The 21590-nt window shown below is 49.5% G+C and overlaps 1 protein-coding gene across 3 annotated transcripts in view; it reads left to right on the top strand.

Moving 5' to 3' along the window:
* NCK2 (NCK adaptor protein 2) overlaps positions 1-21250 on the top strand; it is a 115246-nt gene extending 93996 nt beyond the window's left edge. For 2 of the 3 annotated variants that reach the window (XM_061432554.1, XM_061432553.1), the window contains exons 4-6: positions 1405-1618; positions 7068-7777; positions 20025-21250. In XM_061432554.1, coding sequence (XP_061288538.1) covers positions 1405-1618; positions 7068-7777; positions 20025-20032 — 932 coding nt within the window. In that variant the 3' untranslated portion in view covers positions 20033-21250. The remainder of the gene's footprint in view (positions 1-1404; positions 1619-7067; positions 7778-20024) is intronic. The other variant, XM_061432555.1, reaches the window with a different exon arrangement.
* Positions 21251-21590: the final 340 nt, after the last annotated feature.

Genomic DNA, 21590 nt, shown 5'->3' with positions numbered 1-21590 from the left:
ATGCTGCGGCCTTGGGCTGCCCTTTCAGGCCCCACAGGTCTGTGGGTCTCTGCTGTAGTCACAAACATCCACGGCAGGTCTGAGCAGGGCAGGCAGCAGGCAATCTGTCCAGATGAGCCCAGGGCAAGGAATGCCACGGTCCGTGATTATCTCAGGCTGATCTGGAGTTGTTCCTCCTTCTCTGTCCCTTGGAAGTCCCTCTAAGCTCCTTGATTCCTGCTGAGTCACCTCTGGGAACAATAGCCCAAGGCTTTGAGATGAGTGTCGTTGTGCTGTGGGACCAGCCCTGTGTCCTTGTGCATGTCGGGAGTGAAGCCCAGTGGGACGGAAGAAGGGGTAGCGCTCAGCCCCTGGGTCTTGAGTGTGGGTGGACCAGAGGAGCTACCCTGGCCCGGATGCGTGGGGCTCATTGGAACAGTGGTGCTGTCCCCCGTGGGCCACTGGAAAGGACTGGACAGTGCCCCTCGGCTCCTCTTTTATCCTTCTAGAAGCATTGGTGCATCCAGTCACTCCTGGCCCCACCTGCAAGGCTGTGTTGGTTTTCTCCCACCCGTGCTGTGCCCTGGGACTGTAGAGGACTAGCTACTTCATGAGCATCCTTTACTCTTGGCCCCGAGGGACTCACTTATCAATAACTAACCCGGTTCCTTTAATGTTGAGGGGAGCGGGAGCTGTTAATGAAAATGATTGAGAAGCCAAATGTCCCAGGAGTACACCTCTTCCCTTTCTGTAAATTGATTTCCATTTTGGCAGCAGTCTCTTTGGCAGCAAGCACATTCTCTTGTCTTTGCCATTCATAGGCTTTTGGTATGACATGATTTCTGTACTCAGGTAGCCCTCAGAATTGTCATCTCTTTGAAAGCCTGTCTTTTATCAAACTGTTCATTGAAGGAAGGCATACTTATTTTAAAAATTTTTGGAAAATAGGATAAAACAGAAATCACCTGTGATCTTATCACCCAGAAGTAATGACTTTTGGCGTTTCCATTTGTTGGCTCAGTATACATGTAGAATCAGAATAAGATTGCGGAGGGGACTTCCTGCTGGAGTCAGTACCGGCTGTCACCAGGCAGTTGGTGCTCAAGTATCTGCCCTTTCTGCCAAAGCCTGATTTCAACACATGCTAGAAAGGAGGTTTACTATATGAGTTTGGTCTCCTTGCTTGGTCAGTGGTCAGGATGCTCAGTGTTTTTGTATTTTCTATAAACAACCTAAGAGGAGAAGCTCATTCTTTACATTTGTCTTATACGTAGTTTGGTTTTCTAGGTTGAATGTCCATAAAGGATAAGAAAATTACTGATAGTCTTTCTACATGTCATTTAAACATAACTTCCTAAATGAAGTCACCATCTAAGGAACCAGTACAAAAAAGTACTTTTTTTTTTTTTTTTCATTTCAAAAAAGTACAAAACCAAACCACTCCCCTGATGCTGAAGCTCCACTACTTTGGCCACCTGATGCAAAGAGCCGACTCATTGGAAAAGACCCTCAATCTGGGGAAGATTGAAGGCAAAAGAAGAAGAGGGCGACAGAGGATGAGATGGTTGGATGGCATCACAGACTCAATGCACATGAGTTTGAGCAAGCTCCGGGAGATGGTGAAGGACAGGGGAGTCTGGTATGCTGATGTTCATGGGGTCACAAAGAGTCAGACATGACTGAGGGACTGAACAACAACAAGCCACCCCCTGAGTTTGTATGTAGCGCATGCAAAGAATATTGAGAGAGATCAGTTTGATTTTAAACATCCAGCTTCTCTAATTATCTCTTTACCATGTTATAGCAAGGACTCTGGGTTTTCAGAGCCACTTTTAACACTTGAGGTTTACCTCTTCAGTCTCTGCCGTATAATCTATACAGTTGTGCGAACCTGAATTACATATAACATGCCATAATTTAGAACTCTCTAGCTTTCTGTCTCACGAGATCATTCACAGTACAGACGACCTGCCAAATGCAGTGCCCACAGACAGTGGAGACGTCTACAGAAACTGTGGTGCCAGCACCCAAAATAAACTTGGATTTGTTTCCGTATATCATGAGCGTCCAAGTATTTAGAACAAAAAATGTAAAACAACTCACAACAGATCAGTGGGTGGATAATTAGAGAGAAAATAGAGACAGATTGTTCAGAAGAATGCTAATGGGAGAAAAGCCAGGAGGGGCCATGGGAAGGAGGAGGGGCTGCCCCCTCGAGAAGCCGGGGAGAAGCAGGTGTGCGGTGACATGGGGATTGTGAAACCAGATGCGTCATCCCCTGGCCCCTTGTGCCCCAAGGAAGGACGAGGACAGCAGGTAAGGTATTTCCCAGCAACTGGCACCTAAGTTGCTTCTTATTAAAATAATCATTTTTCTACAGAACACCCTTTCTTGACTCAAGTTACTCAAGTGGGAGCCTTCAGTTATAGAAGAAACGTAGACTAAAAATGCTGAGAGTTTAAGTAAAGCCTTCTTGCCGTGTTTCTAACTGTGCTTCCCCATATGGCCTGGCTCATTTTTAGACCCCATGCATATGTCTCAAACGTTCCTTTCCCCGATTACACATTCACGCCTGTTCCCAGGAGCCAGTGTGGGTGCGGGGAACATTGTTCAGGGTGGGTGCCATGGAGCTGACTGCAGAGCCCCTCAGGCTGCTGGCCAAGCAGGCTCCTTCTCTCCTGCACCCCCACCCTATGCCCACCACAGCTCTAGGTACAGGAGGGCAAGTGGGCATCTGGAGAGCTCCTGCTGACCTGAGCTGGCCAGGGTCTGACTGTCAGGCATCAGTGATTTTGGGTAGGCGGGATGTTCCTTTGCTCCTCACCGAGCACTTGTTCACATCATCTTTGTCTCCAAGTCATTCCCTGATCTCTCCAGGCTGCTGTCGCTTTTTCTCAACTCTCAGCTTCCTTTCTCTGCTTCTGAACTCATGGATTCTGTGAGCGTCTGGATTGTCCCAGTGGTTCTCACAGCTGGGAAGCCTCTGGAGGTCACATCTTGGGGAGTGTTCAAGCTGGGGCTGTGCCTACGTTTCCTCCTGGAAGCCAGCTGTCCTGGAGTAGCTGCTGGCAGGGAACCTTCATCTATTTTGTATTTTTGATTTTTCAGGAGCAAAACAGAAGCAAAACAGTTGAGGGTCTGCCTTGGGAAATTTACAAGTGGGCATTTATAGTGGAGCGTGAATTGGTGGTGAAGTGGTCGAGGTGTCTTTCTGCAGTGATGTGAGGTAATGGTCCTGTCATATTAGCCCATGTGTTCAGCCAAACTCTAGTGACAAGAGTTGGCTGTAAGAACCAGATGGACCACTTACAGTTCTTCTGTGGTTGTTTCTTATAGCCTAGTATGTACAGTTGAGTTTGAAAAGTGAGGTTCATTTGACAGCTTGGTGTCTCTGTAGAATCCTGGCAAGACCCTGGAGATGACCTGGCCCAGAGCTCTTCTGTGACCATCAGGCAGGTTGACATACTTGTCCCGGGTAACAAAGTGCTTCGTGGCACAGCTGGGAGCAGCCCAGGGCCAGGGTGGGTGGCGGGAGTTGGGGTCTGGAGCCCAGCCCCTTAAGACCTCTCTTGGAGCCTGCATGTGCCTCGTCACCAGCGTGTGCCTCGTCCAGAGTGGCATGTGGTCCTAGAGCCTTGGGAGATGGAGTATCTCTTTTACTCCCTCCCTGAAGGCCCACTTTGCACTGAGGAGCATCTTCTCCTGGGACACTTCAGAGGGGCCCTCGTGTCTCAGCAGCTCCCAACCCAGCAGGCAGGACTGGTCAGCTGTGCACCCCCCACCACCCAGTCCCACAGGAGCATTTTAGGGAAAAACAGACACATGCACATCTCTGGAGAAAGCACCATCTGTTGTTTTCTCCACTGGACCTTTGTCCTCACCCAGAAAGGAAAACAACGTATGGACTGATAATAGCACCACAGCCACAGTTGTACAGCTCCTGCTGTGCGCTGGACACTGCACACATCCTTTCCTCAGGCTTCGGACTCTCACGGTTGCCCCACCTACCCCTGCAGGGCCACTGACATCCTCGTGCTACAGATGCAGAAACCCAGTAGAGAGAGTGCAGAACCGCCAGGCCACAAGCCAGTGGGGCAGGAGCTGAGCTTGGAGCCTGGTCAGAGCTGGGGTTCAGTTGTCTGCCAGCCAGTCACCCCACAAATGTGTTGACCCTGTGTGCACTCTGTTCTTCGTTATTGTATTTCATTTTACCGAGCAGGTGTGGGCTCAAAAAGTTGCTCTTGTGAGCCTCTGCCAGTGACAGACGCTAAGTGATGCTTCAGAAGGTCATAGTGAATGCTTGCCACCTCCCAACCACCGCCCCACCCCCCCAGGCACATCACATTCAGAGATGCTTGTGCTGATGGATCGGGTATATGTGTTGAGAGGTACTAAATATGTATTTTTAATTACAATTTATAATGAAAACCTTTCAAAAATTCTTTACCCTGGCATCTGTGCTACCATTTGACTTTCACATTTGGTAGAAAATCCTATGCTTCTGAACCAGTTTTTTTTTTTTTCCAGGCTTACACATTCAGTTATGTTATTTGACTGCCTGCTCATGGGGAAACGGGCTCTCTTAGGAGCAGGAATGGAAGTTCTGCTTCTGGACTCGTGGATCCATTGATGGTGTACTTTGCCCCAACACATCTCCCTCTGTGCCAGCTTCTGGCAAGTCTGCCCACAGGAAAGGGGACCATCTGGGCACATGGATGGTGACTTGCTCCTTTGTCCTGTCAGCTCGACCCAGGCCATGTGGGTTTGCCACAGGGATGGGAGGTCCCATCCATCCAACAGCCATCCATTTCTCCTTCCTCCCTCCGGTCCTAGACATCCCCTCCCTGAACTTGGGGCTCCGTATGGCATATAATAGCATATTTCATTGCAGGGTAAGGTGTAAGCCTAAGGTGCACATGCCTAGGAATAAAAAAAGTAAAATCTCCTGGGTTTACTGCAACTTGGGAGAGTGGGGGCACAGAGGGTGGGTCAGGAAATGGTGCCCTCAGGTTCCGGGAACATAGCCTGGCTAGAGTAGGGCCTCCTGCCCTGGCCGTGGAGTTGCTGGCTTACAGACATGTGGTGCCTGGACAGGGGAGGATCTCAAGGCATATGGAGGGGTCAGCAGTGCGTACTTAGGGGTGGGGGGCAGGGGTGGGTATCAGGCTGCTCCTAATTAACCTGAGCTCTCCTGGCAGCCCAGGTGTGTATCCCTGAAGAGATCAGTCTGCAAGGACTGATGAGGCAGACAAACTTGTGATGGTGAGATAGAAAATGGAGCTTGTTAAACTGGCAAACGTTAGTTGAATGCCCGCCCTGAACCAGGCCCCAGGCCCTGGGAAGATGAGTGCGGCAAAGGGAGAGGGCGCTGGGCAGGTGGGTGTGTGCTCCGCAGGCCTGGGGGCCCCAGTCGCCCATGAGGAGGACCTCACAGTGCTGCTCATGTTTTTGATGGGTCTGGTGCTGAGCACATCCAGGGATCAAGCCCCATTTTCCTCTGGAGGGAAGGCACCTAGCGAGTGAGTGACAGTGGTGCTGAGCTGAGTATGTGTCTGGGGCAGAGAATGCCAGCCTGGGTGGGTCCACTCTGGAAGCCAGTGCCCAGCTCCCCATGGTCCAGGCCATCATGACAGCTCCTCTTATTCCTTTGATCTCCCCACCCAACAGGGGAGTAGGAACAAAGGAAATTCTCAGAACCAAGCTGTGTGCTGTTTGGTCCCTCAGTCATGCCTGACTCTGTGCGACTCCATGGACTGTAGCCTGCCAGGTTCCTCTGTCTGTGGAATTTCCCAGGGAAGAATACTGGGTGGATTGCCATTTCTTCTTCCAGAGGATCTTCCCGACCCAGGGATCTAAGTCTCCTGCATTGGGAGGTGGGTTCTTTACCACTGAGCCACCAGGGAAGCCCACACTGTCTTTACTGCAGAGAATTAAGGGAGAAAGAAGTACAAGCTATCCATAGAAGTGCACTGTTGTCCTTCTGGGAAAAAAACAAAGATCTGCCAGTGGCCACAGTTTCCCTACTGTGGAAGCTCCCATGCTGGTGTAGCTCGGAGGCATGGTGGGCAAGTGGCCACCTCTCAGGAAAGCCCAAGAAGCACAGCCAACCCCGCAGTCCAGGGGCACGTCCCCAACTCAGGCATCGTGCCTTCCTTCCTAGGCTCGCTTCTACAAGGTTGCAGGATTCTGTGCATTTTAAGCAGGTTAAATCATTTTTACCCTAGGGCTTTTCAAGCTGTGTTACACCTCATGCACAGGAAGTGATGTTTCAGGTGACAGCTTGGCCCTGACTCACACATGTAACCGAAGCAGCTGTTCTATGTTTGATGCACTCTGACATCTTCTGTTTTGTTTCCTTTTAAAAAGAAGACAGTGCATACACACAGGCTGCTCAGACCCCCTTAAACTGATTTTCTGATCCACTTGTGGGTTTGCCACCAGAATATGAAAAAAGTCTGCCTTAAATTTACTGCATGCGCTGTTTTTTCTAAATCACTCATCACTGCTTGTGCTAAATCTGTGCAGTTTTGAAAGACGGGAAGGAAGGAGAAGGGTATGGGTTTCTCCCCAGGGTTGCCACCCTGGGAGGGTGCCGAGTATCCCCAGAGTGGAGGACAGGTGGTGGCTGGCAGAGCAGGACGGGCTTGAGGGGTCTGAGAGCCATGGAAGGTCTTCAAGGTCATTTGGTCCAATTTCCCACCCACAACACAGAAGATACCTCTGTCCTGATGCAGAAGATATTTGTGTACCGATGCCTTTTTGTTTTGTTTTCCTCCTAGTGGCATATGGCTGCTCTCATCATTTTCAGACTTTACACTGTTTTATCCTCATGGTTTGCTGGTGCTCTGGCTTTTTTCTTTTTTTTTTTTTTAAAGGAAAGCAGAGATGAGATATGGTAATTCCCAGCTTTCAGGCATTTGGCCACTGTTACTTCTGTTGGTGACTGGCTGGTCACCAGCCAGGGGGCCAGGTCCGTTCTGCATCAGTGTGCAGGCGCTGCCCCTCGGCTGGGGCCCTGCGTGGAGCCCTTGCAGGGTCCCACTCAGCTGAACCTGGTCCCTGCGCTGAGCTTTGCTGTTTCTCTACAGGCCTCGGAAGGACCCGCCGGAAGACGAGCGCACGCGATGCCTCCCCCACGCCCAGCACGGACGCGGAGTTCCCCGCCAATGGGGGCGGCGCCGACCGCATCTACGACCTCAGCATCCCCGCCGTGGTCAAGTTCGCGTATGCAGCAGAGCGCGAGGACGAGCTGTCGCTGGTGAAGGGCTCACGCGTCACCGTCATGGAGAAGTGCAGCGACGGCTGGTGGCGGGGCAGCTACAATGGCCAGGTGGGCTGGTTCCCGTCCAACTATGTGCTGGAGGAGCTGGACGAAGCAGCCGGCGACGCGCCCGGGGGCTCAAGCCTGCGGCCCGGTGCCACGCTCAGCAATGGGCAGGGCGCGCGGGCGCTGCAGGTGGTGCAGACGCTGTACCCTTTCAGCTCGGTCACCGAGGAGGAGCTCAACTTCGACAAGGGCGAGACCATGGAGGTGATCGAGAAGCCCGAGAACGACCCCGAGTGGTGGCGCTGCCGCAATGCGCGTGGCCAGGTCGGCCTGGTGCCCAAGAACTACGTGGTAGTGCTGAGCGAGGGCCCGGCCCCTCACGCTGGCTCCGGACCCGCAGGGCCTGCTCGTGCTGGCCGGTTCGCAGGCCGCGAGTGGTACTACGGGAACGTGACTCGCCACCAGGCCGAGTGCGCACTCAATGCGCGGGGAGTTCAGGGCGACTTCCTTGTGCGGGACAGCGAGTCCTCGGTGAGTGCAAGATGGGGTGGGTGGGCAGAGGGGTGTGTATGTGTCTGGGTGTACACATATGTGGGCATCTCTGTGTGTGCACCAGGCATATAGGGCAACTTCTTCCTGCTTAACAGCAAGTCCCCAGTGAGTACAGGGTTGGTGGGTGAAGGGGTGTGCATGTGTGTGTGCATCTCTGTACCTGTGTACCAGGTGTGCAGGGCGACTTTCTCATCAAGACAGAGTCATTAATGAGTGTGGGGCAGGGTGGGTGAAGGGGTGTGTACACGTGTCTGGGTGTAAACAGATGTGCATCTCAGAGTGTGTGCATGTGTGCAACTTTCTTGTCAGGACAGAGTGCTCAGTGAGTGTGGGGCGGGGTGGGTGGAGAGGTGTGCATGTGTGTGCATGTGCACATCTGGGTGTGCATGTATACACACATCTAGGCATGTACATATGTGTGGGTATGCTCTGGCCGTGCAGGACGGCTTCCTCCTCAGGGCAGAGAACCCTCGGTGGGTGGGTGGCGCACAGGAAGGAAGCAGAGAGCATGAAAGTGTGTGGAGGTGTGTGAATAGCCTCAGACAGCAGGGTTATGTGGGGCTCATGTTAAGCAAGATGAACACAGATGCTCTATACAGCTTGTGTCCTGAGGCCCCAGCCCCACCTTATGCTGACATCCACTTGGACTGCCCAGCCTTGGCTGTATCTCTACTCCGCAAGGTGCGTTCTTGTAGGTGAGATGGCAAGTACAGAGTGTCTCAGCTTCTGGAGATTTTGCTGCCTCTTGAGTGGGGTCACCCCTGTTCTGTCCTGCAGACCCAAACATCATTTTCTCCCATGGTTTCCCTGTTGATGACCCAACCTTGTTTCCTCTCTGGGTCTGAGATGCATCAGATATTCTCAGCAAGGCAGACACCCTGTTTCTGACACAATCTTTTGTTGGTTGGTATGTTTTTCTTTTTAAAATGTGTAATCCTCAGTACGTCTCTGCCACAGGCACCACTGAGTTTATCTCTGAAAAGCTTTTGAAGCACTCAGGAACAGAACTAAAAAAGGAAAAGGACAATTGTTAAGAGAGGGGTTTGTGTGTACAAGTTGAGTCAGCGGTATGAGGCCTCTCGACTTGGAGCATACCTGTTTCCAGCACAGATTTGGGGTCTGTGTTTCAGGTGTGTGGCCAAGTCTGTCTGGGGGAACTGGGCTGTCATTCCAGGTACCTTTTTGTGTTTTCATTGTGGAGGTCCTAAGCTGGTTTTTCAGTCCTTTTAAATACACCTGCCATGTGTATTTAAGTGAAGCAAAAGTTTTGAGGATGGAGTCCAGTGTGAGTTTTGAGGATAGAGTCCAGTATGATCATTTTCTGTTGGTTCCTATAGACTTCAGTTTAATTGTATAAATGCAACCCGTAAGACTAGTCAGCCCATGCTATGTACTGTAATTGTCCCCTGCAAATGTTGATACTACGATTACTAAGTGCACAGTCAAGATTCCTATTGACTGATCTAGAGGGAGTTCAAGCCCACAGAAGTGGTTTCCCTTCAGACAGGGGGGCAGCTGTGATGGGATGGAAACCGGCCCCCCAGTGGTGGCAGCAGCTCGTGGTGGCAAGCACATGGGACTTAGACAGTAGCTGCATCTGAAATCCGGGCAATGAGCTTTTCTCATCCAGTCAATGGTTTCTGGCAGGACATCACATTAAGTTGTTCTCATATGAAGTCTGCTCCGTGCACAGATCAGGAGGCTCCAGAGAATCGGGTCCAGAGCACTTGCAACCCCCCTAAGCAGAAACTCAAAGAAAGCACCAGAAACCCGTCACAGTAGGAGGTGATCGAGGGACAAGGATGATTCAGAGTCAAGGAGTCTCGTTCTTATCCTGATTTAGGAACGTTGGGTTTGAAGAGGCTTCTTAGAAAGGAGAGGGGTAAAAGCAGTCCCCGGAGTGGAGACAGTGCCCCCAGGTTCTTCTCTATGGGGCTGGGGAAGGGAAAAGTCTTTAGCAGGAGGCAGATAGTATCACTGGCTTAGAGAAAACCTGTGACTTGTCCATGAGACAAGCACATACAGGCCATGGTCACTGTCAGACCTTGGGACAAGGTCCTTTTAGAGGTAGAGGAAGGTAATTTTCTCATCTACACTCCACTCCCAGGAACTTGAAGAAGCAGCAGTGTTACATTTGTCTCGGGTTATGAGAGGAGAAAGCCTTTTCTAAATAACTAAAGTATTGCTTGTTTATTTTAACCATTGGGGGCGGGGGGAGCCTTTCCACATTTTGTTCCTTCTGTTTTAATTTAGAAAACTGCACTACGACAGCTCATCGTGTGCTGGGCCACTGGCTTTCGGGATGGGGGAGAGGCTGTCTGGGACTTGCTTAGCTCTGCCCCTGCCATGGCCCCAGCTAGGCCTGAAGGCTGCCATGTGGCCCAAGGGTGTGCTGGACTGCTTGTCTGGCTGGAACCCGCTGTTACACGTGGCGCTGTCTGCTGTGTGCACACCTGTCTTGTGCCAAAGAGATACCCAGGGACTCTCAGGCATGCTGCTGCTCTTCTCCTGATGGCAGGGCGAGCGGGCTGCGCTGTCTTCATGCTTGTAACTAGGTGTTTGCCCACCTGTCATCTGCAACCGTGAGGAGCCGTTCAGATGGACAAGTCCATCGCTTATCCATTTTCTGCCTCCACTGCCTCTGCTTCCTGCCAGCACCTTCCCATCTTCTTTCTGCCTGTTGTCTTTTTCCCTGTTCACTCTGGCATCTCTAAGGTGAGAGCCTACCGTTCAAAGCTGCGTGATCCTGGAGCTCCACAGCCTGACCCAGCTTCGGGGTCCCGTTTCTGCAGGACCCACAGGCATCCCCATTCAGTTTCCTTTTCCTTCCTCTAGGTGTCTGTGCTCAGGGCTCACCTTTGGTCACTGCAGGACCTGTGATTCCTCAGTAAGCATAGCTGCTTTTTTAGAGTGCCTCTTCAAGATGCATTTCATTTTTTTAAATATCCTGAGCAATTTCAGTATAAATGAGCAAGATTCTTGCTTGATACTTTGCATTTAAAAATATTCTGTATTTTTCTGTATTGAAAAGTAAAAAGATCTGAGTTCTGGGAAATCTGTGCTTGGGTGGAGGGCGGGAGGGGTGGACATATATTTCAGAACAACAAGCAAAGCATTGGCATATCCTACGATATCCAGGGTCAGTGATGTGTGGGTATTTCAAAGGCGTGTGTTAGACATGGTTTATCAGCCAGTGAATGAACCAGATGACCCTGCTTTGGCCCTTTTCTATCTTTCATCTCAATATCGAGTTTTCTCTCTCCCCCTCTCTTGCTCTCATTCCTCGCCTCTAATTGTCATTTACCTTTAGCAGCTAAAGATGGAACAGTGTCAGTTTCTTTGTATTTAATCATTATATTCCATCCATATCTCATTAAATCTAGAAAATTCAAAATTCCTACCTGCCTTCTCATCTAATGCTCATCGTAAATCCTTATGTATTTGTTCAGACTTATTCTGTGGATACGGCTAGAAAACTGTATTACAGTGAAGAATAACCAGTAACTAAATTTCTGTGTACTCTGTAAACTGTCAGTGTTTTATTTTTTCAGTTGCTGTAGAAAGTGGCAGCTTACAACTAGGTTGAGGTCTGCAAAGCATCAGCCTGTGGTGTAGGAAGCCGTTTTTCTCTGTAAGATGTTAAAGATCCCAAAGAGATCATCTATTTCCCTGTATTTTGTGTCCCTATGTTTTTGTGTCATTTATTACGAAGGGCTTTGGATGGAGTTTTATCTCTGCTGTATTATGTGTAAAAGAAGGTGAAGAGTGCTGAATCCCCTTTTTTTGGAGGGAGATGCTGTAGAAAGTGGAACAGAGGGCTGCTTGTTACCTGAAACCTGATTTGTGGTGAGAGCAGAAGGAGGCGGTGCAGGCGGCTGGGCTGTGTCATTGAGTGCCCTGGGGGGATCCCAGTCACGTGGCCGAGGGCGGCTCAGTGGCTCCTCCTAGTCCACAATGGGAGGAGACCTCCCATTGCTCTCTCCTGCATGCTGCTCAGACTCTGCTCTCTCCTCCTGTGGACCTTTGCATACATCTGGAAAATTGTAGAGTACAGCTGCCCCCATTCCCCCAGTACCCCCTCCCTGCCCAGTCTGGGCACACACACCATTCACACCTCACTCCTCCTCCTTTCCATCTGGGAAGCCTCTATGAGCCGTGCTCCTGGGTCCCATGACGGGGCCTGTGCTCACAGGTGTAACCGCCTTCATTCGTGGCTGTGCTGCCCCCATGGCAGCCAGGTCGGCACTGGAGTGCATGGTATGTCATCCTGTCGGCTGTTGAATCCCAGCACTGCGTGAGACCGTAGAAAATATTCTCCACATTCACTGATGATGGAATTGTCCAGCATGTGTGTGTAGATTCAGAGTGACTGGGAGCCAGCAGCAGCCAGAGGAGGTGCCAGCATGCCCAGCCCTTCCTCTGTGCTCAATGACCCCTGGGCTTGTGAACTCGGGTCAGACTTGGTAGCCTCTGGCTCAGGATTGCTGCCACCAGGGGTCCAGACAACCTCTCTTCAGGCTGCAAGTGTAACATGAAGAGAGATGAGTGTCCAGTAAATCAGTGAGAACTGAAAAACAGCTCTTTCAAACTAGAGTGCAAGTGTGAGTGTGTGCATGCTCAGTAGCTCAGTCCTGTTCAACCTCATGGACTGTAGCCCACCAGGCTTCTCTGGTGAAATTTCCCAGGCAAGAATGCTGGAGTGGGTTGCTATTTCCTACTCCAGGGGATCTTCCCAATCCAGGGATCGAACCTGCATCTCATCTCCTGCATTGGCAGGCTGATTCTTTACCACTGAGCCACCTGAAAACTCTGTCAAATACTTCATCTGTAACAGTATTCAGAAACATTTTCATAAAAACCCCCAGATCATTAGCTCCCTTGATGTAAATGTTTATTGATATACTTGCTGCTGCTGTTTAGTCGCTCAGTTGTGCCTGACTCTTTGCGACCTCATGGACTGCAGCATGCCAGGCTTCCCTATCCTTCACCATCTCCTGGAGCATGCTCAAACTCATGTCTGTTGAGTTGATGATGCCATCCAACCATCTCATCCTCTGTCACCTTCTTCTTCTCCTGTTCTCAATCTTTCCCAGCATCAGGGTCTTTTCTAATGAGTCAGCTCTTCACTTCAAGGGCCCAAAGTATTGGAGCCTCAGCATCAGTCCTTCCAATGAATATTCTGGGATGGTTTCCTTTAGGATTCACTGATTTGTTCTCCTTGCAGTCCAAGGGACTCTCAAGAGTCCCTCCAGCACCACTGTTCGAAAGCATCAATTCTTTGATGCTCAGCCTTCTTTATGGATATACTGCTCGCATGTAAATTCACAAGTACCTGTTAGAAATGATTCCCTCCAAGAATTAAAAGCTGTAGTGGAAATTAAAAAAAAAAAAAAAAAACTGTATCTTGGGACTTCCCTAGTGGTCTAGTGGCTAAGACTCCGAGCTCACAATGTGGGGGACCCAGGTTCAATTGCTGGTCAGGGAACTAGATCCTGCATGCTGCAACTAAGACCCAGAGCAGCCAAATAATATTAAAAAAAAAAAAGAAATGGGTCTAATAAATTTTAATATATGAGAAAGGTATGTACAGCTGGCACATGTATTAATAGCACCAGTGTAAACCTTTCTGTCTTCCTACTCCATTTCTTGTTAGCCATAAATGCAGAAGGACTGTGAACAGGTTAGTGTCCTAGGCTGGAGGGCTCCATTTTCATTTACAGAAGAGAGGTAATTCAGGCTTTGCTCCCAGTAATCTGCTGATCACTGCAGTCACTTAGCGAGGAGAAAAGAACATAGAAATTGCTAGGGTTTCTTTGAACTGTATCCCTTGTTTTTAAGAGCACTCAGGCACTGGCAGACCCAGAGCGAGGGGTGGGGGGCCCGCAGCCCCAGTAGGCACACTCCGGCCCTCCCAGCGAACGTTTTCTGCCCTGATTGTGGTTTCTCGGGGGCTTCCCTGGTGGCTCAGATGGTAAAGAGTCTGCCTGCAGTGTGAGAGACCCAGGTTCAATCCCTGAGTTGGGAAGATCCCCTGGAGAAGGAAATGGCAACCTACTCCAGTATTCTTGCCTGGAAAATCCCATGGACGGAGAAACCTGGCAGGTTACAGTCCATGAGGTCACAAAGAATCGGACATGACTTCAATTTTCTGTGGTTTCTCAGCCAGTGAAGGGGAAACACCTTGTCCGATGAGATGAGCTGAGGAGCCCAGATGGAGGGAGGAGGGTTTGCATTCTGCTCTGCTCGGCTCTCCGTAAATATTTCTTTCCTGGAGGCCGGCAAGCCCACCTCTTCTCTCAACTGCCAGGAGTCTTTACTGCCTGTCCTTTGAAAACAGCTCCTTCTCGACTTGCAGGAGAAATTCTGCAAGAAGTGTTTACATTTTGGTCTCAAGATGCGAGCGAGGAAAGTACTTGCCCACAGGAGATGGTGTCTGAGGCATCTCACCGACCTCTAGGGGCCAGTGACTGCAAGTCAGTCCCACCCCAGATGCTGGGCTCGTGGGCTTCAGTCCTCTTCTCAGTGTGGTTGAGCCAGCAGTCAAGTTTCTGTGACATGCTTAGCTTCAGAGTGTTGCTGAGTCTTCCTGCCCAGTGCCCATGGCCAGTGCAGACCAGTGTGGCTAAATTAATTTAGTCTGTAAGAACCAAGACTGATGGCCCCCACTTCTCAGGGATCCGCTCCCCACCCCCTACCCCCACCTCTGGAGCAGCCCCTTTTCGACTCAGATCCAGGGGGCTGGCTTCTTGAGAAGGGAAGAGAATGCTGGCTGTGCCACCCAGGGGGGCCCCTGCAGGGAGTATCTAGAGCAAGGTCAAACCCCTCAGGACAGAGTCAGACAGGCTTCCCCAGCCTGGGGGTGGGCTTTGTCATGGAGCCACCTCCTCCAAGGTGCGTCTTAGCACATGAATCACATTCCTGTCTTGTTCTCATGGCCCTGACTGCTTGAAAGCACTGTGTGTGGTTCACTCAGACCTCATCTCAAACTGCATCTGAAGCCCCTGGACGGCCCTGCCCCTGAGCTGCTCATTCAGGGGGTCTGCGGTGGGGCCTGAGAATTCGCTTTTTCTGACAAGCACCCAGGTGATGCTACTGGACTTGGGAGCACAAACTGAGATGCCCTGGCCCAGTTCATCCTCAGGCTTCCTTTAGAACTTGGTGACGTGTAACAGTGCACTTTAGTACATAGATCAGAAGCACAGAGATGCTGGAATGAGAGTTCTCCGAAGGTTCGGCACCCCCTGCTTGGTATAAACTTAATTCCTCCCATGTCCTTAAGTTCAAGCCTCCTGCTCAGGAGCCCACAAAATTAAAATTACTGTCTCTGCTACAGCGACCAGTTTTACTGCCGTAATACATATGTACAGGAGACATATCAGGAGGCTAAATTAAGGTGCTTAAATGAAAAGCAAATTCAGAAAGTCATCTGCTGATTGTGGGGCATAAGTAAAATTGAATCTATCACATAGTGACCCCGTCTCACGCACGCCGTCTCACGCACTCCCTCCGTACGATGCTGCTTTGTCTATGAACTGATTAAAGAGTCTCTAAAACTAGCTCAGTGCCCGGCTGGTCCTAAACGTAAAACTGAAGTCACCTTCTATCTTTATCAGAAGGCACAGGCTTTTGGCACAGAACATATATGCTTCTAAAAATGAACAGATCTTGAAAGTACACATTGCTTCTTGAAAACCGGAAACCCCAAGAGAGAGCTGAGCATGTATATACTGCTAACGTGTATATACTGCTGGACACAGGGCATGGTGACTGCTCAAGTCTTCACCCACCAGAACTGACTGCAACGTGACAGGGTCCAAGGGGCTAATGCTCAGGCCGTCCTGTGCAGAGCACGTGTCAGGCGGTACCTGTTTACTTTGTTCTGTTTTCAGAACCATATACAGCATCCAGCTTGGGTGGGAATACTCATAACACTGAGGCCAGCTCACATTCATCTTGATCAGTCTTGTGTAAATGTGAAAATAGAAGTGAGAATAGTGCAGTTGATTACTTAAAATGTCCTTCTGTGCCGTTTGAGTTCAGTTCAGTTCAGTCGCTCAGTCATGTCCGACTCTTTGCGACCCCATGAACTGCAGCACGCCAGGCCTCCCTGTCCATCACCAACTCCCGGAGTTCACCCAAACTCACGTCCATCAAGTCAGTGATGCCATCCAGCCATCTCATCCTCTGTTGTCCCCTTCTCCTCCTGCCCCCAATCCCTCCCAGCATCAGAGTCTTTTCCAATGAGTCAACTCTTCGCATGAGGTGGCCAAAGTACTGGAGTTTCAGCTTTAGTGTCATTCCTTCCAAAGAAATCCCAGGGCTGATCTCCTACAGAATGGACTGGTTGGATCTCCTTGCAGTCCAAGGGACTCTCAAGAGTCTTCTCCAACACCACACTTCAAAAGCATCAATTCTTTGGCGCTCAGCCTTCTTCACAGTCCAGCTCTCACATCCATACATGACCACAGGAAAAACCATAGCCTTGACTAGACGGACTTTTGTTGGCAAAGTAATGTCTCTGCTTTTGAATATGCTATCTAGGTTGGTCATAACTTTCCTTCCAAGGAGTAAGCATCTTTTAATTTCATGGCTGCAGTCACCATCTGCAGTGATTTTGGAGCCCAAAAAAATAAAGTCTGACACTGTTTCCACTGTATCTCCATCTATTTCCCATGAAGTGATGGGACCAGATGCCATGATCTTCGTTTTCTGAATGTTGAGCTTTAAGCCAACTTTTTCACTCTCTACTTTCACTTTCATCAGGAGGCTTTTTAGTTCCTCTTCACTTTCTGCCATAAGGGTGGTGTCATCTGCATGTCTGAGGTTATTGATATTTCTCCCGGCAATATTGATTCCAGCTTGTGCTTCTTCCAGCCCAGTGTTTCTCATGATGTACTCTGCATAGAAGTTGAATAAGCAGGGTGACAATATACACCCTTGACATACTCCTTTTCCTATTTGGAACCAGTCTGTTGTTCCATGTCCAGTTCTAACTGTTGGTTCCTGACCTGCATACAGATTTCTCAAGAGGCAGGTCAGGTGGTCTGGTATTCCCATCTCTTTCAGAATTTTCCACAGTTTATTGTGATCCACACAGTCAAAGGCTTTGGCATAGTCAATAAAGCAGAAATAGATGTTTTTCTGGAACTCTCTTGCTTTTATACTATTTTAAATTTTTTGTATTAAAGTATGGCCAATTAATGAGGCTTTCCTGGTGGCTCAGTGGTAAAGAATCCACCTGCCGATTCAGGAGATGCAGGAGACTCAGGTTCGATCCCTGGGTCAAGAAAATCCCCTGGAGGAGGATATGGCAACCCATTTCAGTATTCTTGACTGAGAATCCCATGGACAGAGGAGCCTGGTAGGCTACAGTCCCTGGGATCACGAAGAGTCGGACATGAGTTAGCCACTAAACAACAGTGGCCAATTAACAATGTTGTGATAGTTTCGGGTGCATGGCAGGGGAACTCAGCCATACATATACATGTATCCGTTTTCCTCCAAACTCCCCTCCCATCCAGGCTGCCACATAACACTGAGCAGAGTTTCTTGTTTTATACAGTATGTCCTTGTTGGTTATCTGTTTTAAATATAGCAGTGTGCACGCTGATGGCTGGTTGATCCGATGAATCATTCATGATGACTCATTTCTTTTTTGGGGAAGGGGCATAAGAGATCAAGTTGGGGAAATAATTTTCAAGTTCTATGTCCTCCTGCTGCTAAGTCACTTCAGTCATGTCCGACTCTGTGCGACCCCATAGACTGCAGCCCACCAGGCTCCCCATCCCTGGGATTCTCCAGGCAAGAACACTGGAGTGGGTTGCCATTTCCTTCTCCAATGCATGAAAGTGAAAAGTGAAAGTGAAGTCACTCAGTCGTGTCCGATACTCAGCGACCCCATGGACTGCAGCCTACCAGGCTCCTCTGTCCATGGGATTTTCCAGGCAAGAGCATGGGAGTGGGGTGCCGTTGCCTTCTCCCTGTATCCCACATCTACCCTTAATCCTCTAATGGCTGTGATTCTGGAAATAACATACAACCCAAAGCCTAATTGGATCTAAAGCTTCCTATCTCTTCCTGAACTTTTATCCCCCCAGTGTTTTCTGGGTTTCCCCCAAGGCATTGGGCCCTGAGTTTAGTATAGAGATAAGATGAGGTTTTCCCCTCAAAGATTTATTTGGTCTATTTTGGGCAAAGGGACACACAGTTACTAACTAATTGAATATGTCTATCTCTGTGATACTGTTTTTAAATTTATTTATTTTAATTGGAGGATAATTACAATATTGTGATGCTGACAGTTGTGACTGTTGGGGACCAGTGGCCCACCCCAGATCTGGGTTCTCCTAGACACCCCTTTCCCTGAGTTGTCATTAGTTTATATAGAGTTGTCTCTCATTTTGCAAGATCTGTTCACTTTTGATCAGACATTTGCAGAGTCAGTGTAAAAACCAGTGAAGGGATGCTTGTTGGTTTTGTCCTGGTGGGAGACATGTGAGCAGGGGCTGGGTTGATGGGTCATCACCAGCAGTGAGTTCCTGGTTTGGGGAAGGGTGAAAGTCTGGGCTCAGAATTCACTTTAGACCTGGATCATACAGCTCCCACTATCTGTTGGGCTCTCTGTGGACACAGCCGTGGATTAGACGCAGCCCTGACCCACAGATGTGTCAGAATGTCTTCTGCTGGACAGTAGCCAAGGAGGTGTTTTCAGTGAAAACAAATCCATGTAGCAATGCAGGAGATGTGGATTTGATCCCTGGGTTGGGACAGTTCCCTGGAGAAGGAAATGACAACCCACTCCAGTGTTCTTGCCTGGAGAATCCCATGGATAGAGGAGCCTGGTGGGCTATAGTCCATGGGGTCTCGAAGAGTCAGACACAACTGAGCGACAATAACAACAAAGCCAAGGAGAATGGAGCTTATCCAGTCTGGGGATGCAGAGGCATCTCCACGTGGCCATTCTGTGCTCTGAGACGCTCAGGAATGGTTGAGCAGGGAGAGGGACAAGGGGTGGCTCAGAAACGGCAAGAACAGGAGTGACAGTGAGACGGGGGCAGGGGGGGACATTCCTTCCATCGCATTGGTCGGGTCTGTGTCACCCATCATGTTCCAGTCTCATTCCTTGTAGTATCCACCTTTCCTAGCACTGCTTATTGAAGGGACCATCTTTTTTCTGTTGTATATTCTTGCCTCCTTTGTCACAGAGTAATTGACCCCGAAAGTGTGGATTTATTTCTGGGCTCTCTATTCTGTTCCATTGACTTTTTTTTAAATCAAAGATTATAATTGTACAATATAGAGAAGTATAGAACAAAATACAATTATTGGAGGATAACTACCCTACAGTATTGTGTTGGTCTCTGCTGCACATCAACATGAATCACCCACAGGTGTACATATGTCCCCTCCCTTCTGAAGCCCCGTCCTGTTTCTCTCTGCATCCCACCCCTCTAGGTTGTCACAGAGCACTGGGTTGAGCTCCCACTGGCTCCCGTACACATATGGTAATATATATGTTTCCATGCTATCCTCTCAGTTCGTCCCACTCTCTCCTTCCCCCAGTGTGCCCAAAGGTCTGTTCTCTCTCTCTGTCTCTACTGCTGCCCTGCAGATAGGTTCATGAGTACCATCTTCCTAGATTCCATACACATGTTAATACACAATATTTGTCTTTCTTTTTCTGACTTCACTTTGTATAATAGGCTCTAGGTTCATCCACCTCATTAGGACTCATTCACACGCATTCTTTTTCTTTTATAGCTGAGTAACATTTCCAATTGCATATATATACACCACAGTTTCTGTATTCATTCATCTGTCTGTTCCATTGACCTTGGTGCCTGTACTCGGGCCAGCACCATGCTGTTGGCTGAGCTCCTAATAGTGGTAGAAGCCAGAGGAAGTGTATTTCTAGCCACTGCCTATGTACAGACCAGTTTCTACAAATCCAAGAACTAGCTAGGGAAATGAAAAACGTGCATTGGTTAGCATCGGTACTGTACGTTTCAGAACAAGTCTCCGTTTTCAAATAGCGAAAGTACATTTTGCACCGAAAGTACTAAGTTCAGTGTCACTTTTCTTCGATCCAGAGCACGAGCATCTCACCAGCCTCCGGGTGGTTCTAAAGATCAGGAGGTGGCTGCCCTGGGTGTGGACCGGAGCCCAGGCTCCCCAGCCGGTGCACGGAGCCCAGTGGTAACCTGTGTGTGTTCTCTTTCCCCCACAGCCCAGTGACTTCTCCGTGTCTCTCAAAGCATCAGGGAAGAACAAGCATTTCAAGGTTCAGCTGGTGGACAACGTCTACTGCATTGGGCAGCGGCGCTTCCACACCATGGACGAGCTGGTGGAGCACTATAAGAAGGCCCCCATCTTCACCAGCGAGCACGGGGAGAAGCTCTACCTCGTCCGGGCGCTGCAGTGATGCCCCGGGAAGGCGCCCTGGCTGGGCTCTCCTGCAGGCCCTGTTCTCTCCGCCTGGTCCCCTCTTTGTCCAGGTCGGTTATTTGCCACCGCCCCACTCTTTGCCATCCCGGGCCCTCCCGGCTGGTTTTCGTGATGAGAGGTGGACAGAGCGAGTCGGTTCACTTTATTCCTCCTCCGTGGGAGACAGCCTTAGTTCATTCACACCGCTCGCGCCAGCAGATCCCCTTACAGACCTCGGGCGCCGTGTGGATGCACCAGAGCTGCCCTTATGTCCATGAGCCACAGAGCAGGCGGCACCTGCCTGGGGACCCCCAGTCCTGACCCCAGCAGCCCTCCATCCGTGTTGTTTGCGCTCCCACGGCTCCCAGGCTCTCCGGGGACAACCCTGGGCGCTGTTAGCAATACTGGAACCACCGGGCAAGACGGGAGGGAAGATGCTGTCCAGTGCCTTTGGGGCTGCACTTGCAATAAAGAAAAGAGGTCCTGGAATGCCGGTTTGCAGAAGAGGGGCCAGAGACTGGGGGAGACGGTGGTTTTGGAAATTTCCCCCCAACGTGCCATCAGCAGAGTGCTCTTTCCTCTTGCCCTTCGGCTCGTTTCAAGTTCACAGTGATGTATTTAATTCTCAAAGTCATAAGTACCTGTAGCCATTTGTTGACACTAATGCAGATGATTAAGGAAAACAGGTGATCTTTGGGGAGGGGAGCAACCCACACTTCACACACACACACACACATACACACACACACCCCCACACACGCACACACAAAATATATATATATATATATAGTATTTGCTTTACAGGGAAATTTTTCAGGGTTTACAAAAGGATATGTGATTGGTAGTAAGAGACACAGAATGTTTATGAAGAAATTGCATTTTCTTTTCTCTTTACATCTGAACTCCTTTATAGTTCCAATATACAGTCTTGAGATGGCACATTCCTACAGTTGAGGAAGGGGTCTTGAGACCTCCTAAACTGCATACTCAGTTTTTTGGATATTGTAATAAAAAAGTATTATGACGAGACCCTGTGTGTGTTCATCTTTTGCCAAGCCTGGACTGAGCAGTGGGTAAGGGGTTCCTATAAGCTTGAGCATTCAGTGCCCCCAGGGGAGCGCTTTGAGGAGGACTTCTAATAAACTTATTACTTGTGTGTTTTCTTTTTCTTCGACCACATTTTTGTATCTTGAAATAATCAATTTTAATTAGCATGACTCCAAGAGAAACCAGAATCTCAAGTTTGGTCTTAAAATTACTCTTTGGAAATTATATACGTCACCAGCCTGTTATCAGCTAGCCTTCTCTCCTCTAGCTTTCCTTTCCCATCTCCTGCCTGCCTTTCATGCACTGGGGAAGCCATTGTCCA

The sequence above is a fragment of the Bos javanicus genome, chromosome 11, assembly GCF_032452875.1.
Source record: "Bos javanicus breed banteng chromosome 11, ARS-OSU_banteng_1.0, whole genome shotgun sequence".
NCBI classification, from domain to species: Eukaryota; Metazoa; Chordata; class Mammalia; order Artiodactyla; family Bovidae; genus Bos; species Bos javanicus.
The sequence above is the reverse complement of the archived record's forward strand: the minus strand, read 5'-3'. Positions and strand labels throughout refer to the sequence as shown.